Source organism: Marmota flaviventris, chromosome 13 (genome assembly GCF_047511675.1).
Source record: "Marmota flaviventris isolate mMarFla1 chromosome 13, mMarFla1.hap1, whole genome shotgun sequence".
Taxonomy (NCBI): domain Eukaryota; kingdom Metazoa; phylum Chordata; class Mammalia; order Rodentia; family Sciuridae; genus Marmota; species Marmota flaviventris.
Genome location: NC_092510.1, coordinates 32,057,985 through 32,068,600, shown reverse-complemented (window position 1 = coordinate 32,068,600; position 10,616 = coordinate 32,057,985). Strand labels below are relative to the sequence as shown.

The following is a 10,616-nucleotide window of genomic DNA, read 5'->3' as shown; positions in this document are numbered from 1 at the left end:
TCTTCTGGTGCAGGCCAGCACAGTAAGCTTCAAAGGTTACCTCAAGACCCAGTTGTTGGCTTGATGGTTTTACTTTTAACCAGCTGTGATGTTTACCTTTCACAGACTGTCTTTTTTGACAGCTTTTATAAGACCAATTGAACCAGGTTTACATAGGGCACCAAATACTGATTTCATGGGAAGATCTGATCCTCCTTACAGCATTCTTCCTGCTTCCAAAGAACATGTGAAAATTAAGAAGGTGAAGTTAAAACTATGACAGAAGTAGACTGCCAGTCCTTTTCTGGTGTACCATTTTTAAAAATATACAGGCACATAACACTAGCCAAAGATTATACCTTGATTACATTCCCAAAAGGCAGATAATGCTGCAAACATGCAGAGATTTCATTTATTTTGTTTGGCACATGGGAACTAAATTTTGTCCCTATTATTTGTGTATTTCAATTTGCTGTGCAGATTTTTATCCAATTTTATTCAGGGGAGGGCATATACATTTTGTAGGGCTGTATCTATCCAATTCTGCCTGTAACAAACACCCAAACATTCTAAAATATCAATTATAAGACAGACAAGTGTAAAGTAAAACTCTGGAGAACATCAAAGGAAAATGGCCATGCATCTGCTCTTTAATGTTTTCCTACGATATATTAAAATAAAAACAAAGTTTCAGTCTCTTCACAAGTAGTAATTTATATTCTCTGGATTTTTTCAGCCACAACAACTGGATTCTCTTTTCTGATTTTTGCTGCAGCTTCTGCTTTGTAATCATATGGACAGTTGTGCTTGTCAGAGTAACGGTGAAGTCCACAAAACAAATTTCCACATCGGCAGTCAAATCCTGTACAGATGAGAGGAAGCAGGGTAACTTGGGAACTTGTAGCAATTAAAAGAATTAAAAAAAGGAGCCTTACTATAAAAAAGAAATCATATTTTCATTGCTTTACAACATGGAAATCTGTCAAATCTTGATGCAGGCTATCAAATTTAAATTGTCAAAGAGCTTTAGCCTATTTTGATATGATGAGAAATTCAAACAACTACAATTATGTCTTACCCTCAAAGGGCAACAGACTGTTAAAGAAATATGCTTAAGCCAAATCCTATGAAGAAAATAAAATGGGTTATCCGTCAGTTAATTCTACAAAGTTCCTTCCATCAACTCCTATAGATATTACAGTGTAGAATTTATACAGGTTGACCTGAATTCAAAATATAGCCCTAGGTGTGCATGGCACACACTTATAATCCCAGGGAAGATGATCAAAAGTTCAAGACCAGCCTCAGCAATTGAGCAATTCTGTCTCAAAAAGGGACGGGACGGGGATAAGGCTTAGTGATAAAGTGCTCCTAGGTTCAATCCTCAGTACCCTCCCTCCCAATCCCAAGCATATCTATATCTACTTCTACTATATCATGTGGTAAATGGTAGTATTTCAAGTGAAAACTAGATAAAGTCGACCATAACATTCTGAGGTTTCAAGGAGACAAGAAAAAAAGCATTTCATCCCTAGTTCAAAGTAGGCAGATATGTTAGTTCAGTTACCTTTTCCCTAAGAGTTACAAAGGAAAGTATCAAAAGTGATAAGTCTTTGTCAATCCAAAAGAGAAAAATAATTCAGAAGCCTGAAGATAAGGATAACAATAATCATAACATTAGGAAGACAGATGGAAATTAAACCCAATTTCTTAACTAATTAAAATCTAACACTGCTGCGTCCTTCCTAGCCCACTATGGAAAACTTTCTCTCCCTGAAAGTCTTCACAGTGACCAAGAACTCTTTAATTGCAGTCAGTAAAATATACATTCTTAAGCGTTTGTAATACCTGTAAGGCCAACTTTCTTTCTACACATGAAACATCTGTTCTTCTTTGGTTTGGGTAACTCAGGAGCTTTTTCTTCACTTTGAGAAGTACTGGGCTGAGAAACTGATGGACTGGGCTGAGTGACAACTGAAAAATAAGCATAAAAATTAAGAGATCTCTCCAGAGACCACTGGCTGATAATGATCTAAGCCAAAAAGAAAAATATTTAAAAGAAGGAATAAGATTCATAGAATGTTTAAGAATCCTTTCTTAAAATCTTCCGCTTGAATGACAAAACTTCTTAAAGTCTAAGAATTTCCTGGCAATTCCTAGACAACTACTTGGCTCCTCTAAAATTTTATAAAATCACCAGTTAGTATATTCCTTTATCTCAGTCTTAACAAGTCAATACTAGAAAACAAAATACGAATTCTATTTTTTTAAAGACCTGGGGAGATTCTGCTTATATGCTTAGTTTTTCTGTATTGCAATTTCCTAAACATGAACTTCTGAATTAGGGCAGCTGGAATTCATTACTTAGATAGAACTGCCAAGTTCTAAGGTACCTGGCTATAAAACCATGTTGGTTTTTATGCTGACTACCTCAACAAATTTTGACAAAGCCCAAACCATTTATAAATTTTAATGAAATCACTTTGTCATTTTCACAAGTCACATTGTTAGATCTGCAAACAATCTAGAAGTGCTTGTAAGGTTTTGATTTTAGAAAATTAAGGATTCTACTGGCAGAACAGGATTTTTTTAGTGTTACTTTGAGTAGTGAGATATTATCTACAAAAAGCCCCACCTTTTCTCCACCTCTAAGCTTTAGATCACATTTATTGATAGAATTTATCACATTAAAAAAATGCAGACTGCATTAAAGCACATAACCCCACTGGTTCTTTAAGACAAAAGACCAAAACGTACTTCTTACATAAATCCAACTATACCTTAAACATTATAAATTTTTAAAGTTTTAACGTTGATCTAAGGTTTAAGAATAGAAAAATCAATGTATATATGTAATGTTAAAATTACTGCCTATTCATTATTCTAGCATTACTGCTATTTGTCTATCCAAGCTTTTATAGCAGACAGATTGGGTTAATGTGAACTTAAAACTGCCCCAACTTTTCATTTGCATTAGCACTATATCCTCACTGGAATTTATACCTAATACCTGACTTAGAAAATATTCTATCTACTACTATTTCTTAGTAAGCTACTATTACAACCTTAATATAATTCTGATGGTATGAGAGTAAACAGGAGTATGAGAATGGTGTCAGCCATTTCTCTGCCCCCACCTGAAAAAAGGAATAGTAAGTTCCTGAGACATATAAAGAAGAGGATAGAGGAAGAAAAGTGATACAGAAAGAACAAATAGAATAAATAGTGAACCACAATATGTCTCTCAAGTAATAATAAAAGTATGTATTAGCTACAGATCTAACCCCAAAATATGCTTCCAATGTCAGCAATTAAAAAAAAAAATAAGATGAAACTCCTTTCAAAACATCAAATATATAGATTCACCTGCCATTTGATGGCCAAAATATTTGACTCTCACTTAAAGAGACTGACAACAGTACAGATAAAACTGACTCCAATGTTAGCAATAGCAAGCCTCCAAAGAAAATTACACAACCACTGACACTATTTTTTCCACACTTTACTTTTATATTGTATTCCGTCACCATTTTACCGAGAAAGGATGAATTGATTTGAATGAACTATGTGCACATAGCTAATTCTAACAAGTCAGTCTTGTAACATTAGGGCACTTTTGGCTGTGCTATAAACACAGCCTCAAAGTCATGACCTGTTGAAACCCAAAATGCCCTTCCATACTGAGCTTTAAATTCCTACAAATGAGACAGGGATCCTGTTTTTTTTATGTTTAGTATTCCATAGGTTCTCTGCTTGAATGTTTTCTACAACATTGACGATATCAAGACTGAACAGTTATTGCTCTTGACCATAAATTTTTTCTTTATGGTCTTGAAAAGTTTATTAAGTTCTCAACACATCCAGTCTCCAGATTATAATCTTGGTAATTTGTAGGCCTGGGGGCAATTAATGGAGAAGAGAGCAAAAACTATAGCTGTTTTATACTTCAAGATACTTTAAAAGATAGCAGTTCTTTATTTGGTCTCTACTTCATGGCTCTCCCTCCTCTTTGGTCCTTCAATGGGAAGGAGAATCCCGCCACCAACTTTCTCTTGTACTACCAAATCCAGAACTGAACTCATATTAAACAAAAAGCATACCTGGCTCTGACACCTCTGTTTTCGGGGTAGTTATTTTGTCCTCTCTTGAAATGCTCATTTCTGTCATTTGCTGAGTTACAGGCAAGGCAGCCACAGGCACATTTCTATTTGAGTTCAAGCAAACAATTATTTTTAAAGATGTTAAGGGTACTTCTTTTTGAGATAATAAGTTGTCATTTCAACTTTAAATTATATATTATTTCCAACATGATCAAGTGGAGCTAGATAACCTGCAAAATTTTAAAAGATTTTGGATGCCCAGCATAAATGGTTGAGAAGAAAGCAATCAATTTGATAAATGGCTCATTAACTTAAGGCTGCTTATTTGTATAAGGTCACCATACGCTATTATAATCAACTAGGAATTTTTAGCTATGCCTATAATTCAAGGACAAAAGGAGCAGCTGTGCCAAAATACCTGTGTGGCACTATAACACTCTCTATAATCCCTAAACTTCAGTTAGAAGGAAATTAAAATACAGCTTTCAAAACATAAGTGTCTTTGAAGGGTTTCTGGAGTACACTGTGATATACATCTTTACTCAACCACCTAAAGAGTCAGATTTAAGGGCACTGGAATTTTTGTCCAATACATGCAAAGCCAAGGGCATCTGGATACATTAATATATTTTTTAGTACACGGATACAAACATCTTGATTTCTTCCATGTCTTAAACTCTTAAAAAAAATGTTCAACCTTACCTTGATTTTTCAGATGTGCTGCCAGCAGCACCTTCACAGTTGTTTAAGCTAGCCTCTGCTCTCTGTATAGATGCAGAATCTGAGGTAGGACTGTTGGAACCACTGGCTGTTCCTATTTAAAAAAAGGAATTTGTAAGAAACAAATCAACATTACAAAAACTCACTTAGTGTCAACTTAATAAGTAGTAATACTTGCATTTAATTAGGTTAGTGATTTAAGCACTTTCACTTTGCTGCAATCCTACACTTGAGTATCCAAACTAAAAAAAAAAATTTAAAGACATATCCATTGAACACAATTATGAAACAAAACCTCAAAAATGAAAACCAAAAAAGCTAAGAGATGCTTGTAGATAGTCATTCATTCCTGATGGATGCAGTCATGTCAAGTACTTGGGCTGTTGCTTTAATTTTAAACTCGTCAGGTCTTCTCTCCTTGGGCTTTCAGCATTCTCAGTCTTGGGCCCCAATTTCTGGTTCTATATTTTCTGTCCACCAGTTCTTCAAGTGTTTTCCTTGGAAATAACTTACCCATTGGGCTCATTCTGCCACTATTCTGCTGCCTCTGAAGATGTTCTTTGTAGCAAACAGAACACATTCCATTTGTCCTAGGATTTCCATAAAAGCCACATCCTGTACTACACAGCATGGGCCCTGGGGTCTGGTTAGTCTCCTGAGCCATATTTTTCTGCTATAAACAAAACAAAATAACAAAATTTTAGTAAGTAGCATTGTCACCAAAATAAATTAGCAGAATACAATAACTAGCATACCTGTTATTTCTAAAATACCAATCTATTACTAACAAAACCCCAAATTGTGTTCCAGACTGAGCAGACAATTAGGAATATTTTGTTGCCTTTATAAAACAAAGAGCATTAAAGGAACTGTTTTAGAACCAAAAGGAAATTCTACCATTAAGTACCAAAATTTATTATTTTACCTGTTAACTATTCTTTGCTTCAATTCAGTCTGACTGCCTGCTGGATACAAGAGTTGTTTTAATCAACAGTAGAAATTGGTATTTGGACTTTCTGCTCCCCAGCACTACAAGTGAACCATCCCAAATGATGTCTTTTAACTTTGTTAGCTAAAAATATTAGAGGGAACTTCCAAATATGGTAGGGGAACACCTCAATCATAACGAATCACTATTTCTGTATTTATTAGTGGTTCTTTAAACTAGCTGAATATTGATTTCACCTTAAAATTATATCTGGACATATTCTGGTGCCATCAGTAATCTGACAATTCTGTGAGACAGGAATATGATTTGTTTAAAGCACCTTTTAGCACCATTTATTAACCATAAATTTCTGAACCAAAGGCTTTTCTAATAACATTTGTCATCCTTACACACAAAAAACCTTTCCATGCTCAAATTTAATATATAAAGCAATATAAATGCATAATATTTTTCTTAGTTGATGGTTAGTATTTAATGCTCATTTACCCCAGTGAACTTTAAACAGCAAGCATACCCTTCGCTTTTCCAGAAGTCTTGTTAGAATCAACATAAACATAGTAATGTGTTAAATTTAATAAGTTTTCCTCTGGTAAGAGAAAATACTGTTTAATTTTTTTTTTTAAATTGTGTAAAAAGCATTATTTGAGAGCATCTAATTAAGGGAAATATGCTCTAGCTTGTGGTGGTCACTCATTTTTCCAACTAAAACAAAATACATTCTAGTGAGTTAAAATATGTTTTTAATAAGTACTTTTTGTCAAAATTACAAAAATAAAGGGAATAATTTTTGTTTAAATATTCTTTTTGCCCTATTGCGTTTAGTGCATTATAATAATACATAATAGTGGAATTCTTTGTTACATATTTATACATGGACATGACACAACAATATAATTTAGTCAATATCATTCCCCACATTTTCCCTTTCCCTACTCCCTTTCCTCAACTTAGTTACTGGCCTCCCTTTGATTTTTATGAGACACCCTCCCCACCATTTCCTTTTCCCTCTCTAGTGAAAAACAATTTTGACCTGGCCAGAATCCTTACAATTATTCCCCAAACATTTAAATGATAGCAACCTTTCCTTATTAGCAAAAGGACTCCATATTTCAAGCAAATCAAGCTTATATGGAGAATGACCAAGATCCACAACTTGCTTAAAACAATGATTAATTTAGTTGACAGTGTCTCTTTAAATAGTAAGTAGAATTTAGCTGACTCATTTTAGAGCAGGGTAAACATTTCAACATCACTTATGAAGTTTAATAAACATTTTTATTTGACTTTTTCAATGTTAAAAATATCAAGAGCAAAAAAATTTATTCATAATGAATTGTGTATTTTCATTCCCATCATGCACAAGTAAACTGCCATTTGAGAAAAGTTGGGTCATTCCCTGAAGCCGGGTTTAGAACTATGCTAATTCACTTTCTGTCCTAGCTTCCAGTGTCATTTGGCATAGGCTTTAAAAGCACTGTCCTCAATTTAAGCCCAACCAATTAAACCACATGAAATGATTTTAATATGAATAAAATATTTGTTTATATGGGATTTCCCACCTAATAACAATCCATTTTGACAAAGTATTTCACCTTTCCTTTTCCTCAAAATCATCTACCTTTAATTCACTGAAAATAAATTTTGAATTCAGTCACAGAAACTGGATGTTTATTATTTCAGGGCTTCCCATCTTTAGGTTTTTCCCCCTAGAAAGCCAGCTTTTAAATGCCATCACATGTGCACAGCTTGCCTTAATATTTCTCAGCAGCTTAGATCACATGGGAGGGCGCTTCAGCCTGTCACAAGGCTGCAATGTGACAGGCTGAGCTGGATGGAGGCTCTCACATAAAGCCTAGTCAACAGGGGCCTCTGAAATCAGCTTCTATTTATATCTCAGAGCCTGACAACTCCTACACAACCTCAAGAACTAAAAGATGCAACATTCATATATGGAAAATAAGAAAAACAAAACAAAATGTGATTAAGGCTGCCAGTTTTTTTCTAATAGGGAGGATTAGAGAACAATCTCAAATCCAATCTAGAAGATCCAAGCATCATTAATCACTCACAAAGCCCCAAATGGTCAGGACTGCTTACAAAAAAACAAGCAGTGAAGAAGGAACAGAGGCATAAAGAATTCTTACGTTTAGAGGAAACCATTTGAGTTGGGGGTGAGTGTTCACTATTAGCATTTCCTTTCTGTCTTTAAAAAATATATACCATTACTATTTACCACCTTTAAAGTTGTTAGGAACTTCTGTATTCATGGGTCATTCCTATCAGACATAGAGGAAATGCATATTTTCTGTAGTTTGTAGCTTTTCCAATCCATAGTCTAAAAAACCTGCTGTGTAACTAAAATATTCTCCAATCCAAAATCCGAATAAAGGGCATTTACACCTCTGAGATATAGGTGTTTCAGATACATATGGTGTTTTAAGACGTCAAAACCCCCCACTCACCTTGAGTTGAGATCTGAGTTCTAGTACCTAATCTACCAGTAAGCCAGTGACCTTGGACAAGTCCTTACTCTTCAGATCTGAATTACTTCTGCTAAGAGTAGCTTGATTAGACTTAATGTCAGGCCTGAGACAAAAATAGTGAACTATAACCAATCCTTCATTTTTTGGACATTTTAATAAAAAACTCAAAAAATAAAATTGCAACATTTTCATCAAATGGAGTCCCCAAATCTGACTAAAAAAATAAAAAAGAAAAACTTAGAAATGAGAAGCAAAATGAAATTTATTTAGATTTTTTTTAAGTTTGTAAATGATTTGAAGCCCAAAGGTTTAAACAAAGCTGTGACCTATATACTACTTTATCTTAAATATCTCCTCGGGCAATAATTCTTGGGATGGATTCAATCAATAAACGTATCCCGACCCATTCCTCAAATCACAAGATACATGAAGTGCATGGAAAGCCAGCCCAAAATTTCGTGTTCACCAGCTTAAATGCATGAAACAAAGAGAAAGGTGCTCCACTTCCTCCATGAAAAGAATCTTGGGGGAGAAAACGCAGCGACGTTGGAAAAACTAAAATATCACGAAGAGCACCCTAGACTCCATGCTCCAGCAGATTTAGAGCAAGTTTGGGTCGCACTGGCCCCCCCATTCCCCTCTAAGGGAAGGCCTCACTCAGGAAAGCCCAACAGGGCCTTCTCCCAAAACCACTGAGTCATGCAGAACGGCAGCTCTGCAGGCCCTGCCGGCCCCTCTCCCCGCCTGGCTCGCGCTGCCGCGACCCCGAACGGCTCATTCGAGAGGAAAAGCCTGGCAAAGCGGCGGGCAGGGGGCCGGGGCGCGGCTGCTGCCTCTGTCTTTGTTTTCGCGGTCCGGCTGCCCACACCGGGCGCCGCCGCTGCGGGGGGCCGGGAGCGACACGCGAGTCCAGGGCCCGGCCCAGCCGAGGCCGCACGCCAGGCATTGTTCCTGACCGTGCGACTGCGAGCACGCCAGGGGCGCAGGCAGCCGGGCCCCGGGCCACGACTGCAAATGACGCCTCCGTCTTTGTGCTTCCTGAGCTGGCGGGGGAGCTTCCTTCCCCGGACTCCGCCATCCGCGGCCCACTCGGGCTTCGCCGCAAGCCCGGGCCGCCCCGACCCTCCACTCTGACCCCCGGCCCAGAGCCCGCCCCCAGCGCCGCACCACTCACCCTGCGGGGGCCGGAATGCAGAAGTCGAGGTCGCGCGCGCGACGCCGGCGCGATAGAGCCGGGCCGAGGCCTCCGGGAAGGACGAGCCGGGCGCCTGGAGCCGCCGCCACGGGCCAGGAGCGGGTCGGGGCCACAGGCGGAGGTGGCGCCGCCGCCGCCGCCGCCGCGGGGTCCTTCTTTGTTCCTGCAGCAGCGCCGAGCGTGGCCGGGACACGCCGGAGCTTGGGAAGTGGGAGGAGGGAAGCGGGGGGGGGGATGCAGAGGAGGAGGCGGAGGGAGGACCGAAGGCCGCGGCTGCTAACGCTGTTCTAGGAGCTCGCCCGTCGTCGTCTCACGCCTCCACGCGCGACCGGGTGGACCGAGAAAGGGTTGAGGGGAGCGCACGTAGCGAGGTCGGGGCGTTGTGAGTGTCCGCCGAAGGCGCTCTCCGTCGTTTCCGCCACCGCCGGGGAAGCTGCGCGGCTCCCGGCAGGGAGAGAGCGCGAAGTCCAGATGCAGACAGCTTCGCGATCTGGCCGACTGACGCTCGCTCTTCGCCCGGCGCTCGGGCAGTGAGGGAAAGGGGGGAGGGGGGCGGGACCTGTGCGTCAGCGAAAACCCCGTCGGCACCGACGGGCAGCGCGATTACGTCACGGGCCCGAGGCCCCGCCCCCGGCCTTTGGTCACGGGCTCCGGGGGCGGAACCGAGCCCGGCTGCGCGTCTTCCTCGCCTAGCCGAGTCACTAGCCAGGCGGCCGACCTCTGGGTGGAGCTGGAAAGAGCCAGCGCAGTGGAGGATGTGTTTCTATTTTTAACTCGATTGTCCGCCTTCAGCCTCCCTCCTTCCGATTTTCTCACTCGAGCCTGCTTTTCAACGAGTTCTCATTGTTTCAAGCCCTGGGCAGACGTCCTCCCCACCCCCGCTCTCCACCCAAATGTTAGATTTCGCCTCCAGGAAAGGACCCTTGGCTTTTGGGTCTTCTGTTTACGAAACCTCCCACTCCATTCCCCGCCCCCGCGTCTTTTCAGTTCCAAGGTCCAACCTGAGCCTTGCCCTGACGCCTCCCGGAAGGCGCGGGCTAGGCGGTGCTTGCTGGCTTGCTAGCTCGCCCAAGGTCACGGGTGGTTGTGCAGAGTCAGGAAACGCTGGGCGGACTGGCTGCCAGTCTTCGGCCTGGCGTCGCTGTTCTGAACAAACTGTTTTGGCCAGCCTGTAAAATCCCTGGAAATGG

At 40.3% G+C, this 10,616-nt stretch overlaps 1 protein-coding gene across 1 annotated transcript; it reads right to left on the bottom strand.

Moving 5' to 3' along the window:
- Nucleotides 1-606: 606 nt before the first annotated feature.
- Nucleotides 607-9,955, bottom strand: Zfand5 (zinc finger AN1-type containing 5). The gene is made up of 6 exons (XM_027940070.3): nucleotides 9,406-9,955; nucleotides 5,313-5,472; nucleotides 4,782-4,893; nucleotides 4,080-4,183; nucleotides 1,828-1,953; nucleotides 607-841 (listed from the first exon to the last, which is right to left on the bottom strand). The coding sequence occupies exons 2-6, from the start codon at nucleotides 5,461-5,463 to the stop codon at nucleotides 693-695; spliced, it is 642 nt and encodes a 213-aa protein (XP_027795871.1). The 5' UTR covers nucleotides 5,464-5,472; nucleotides 9,406-9,955; the 3' UTR covers nucleotides 607-692.
- Nucleotides 9,956-10,616: the final 661 nt, after the last annotated feature.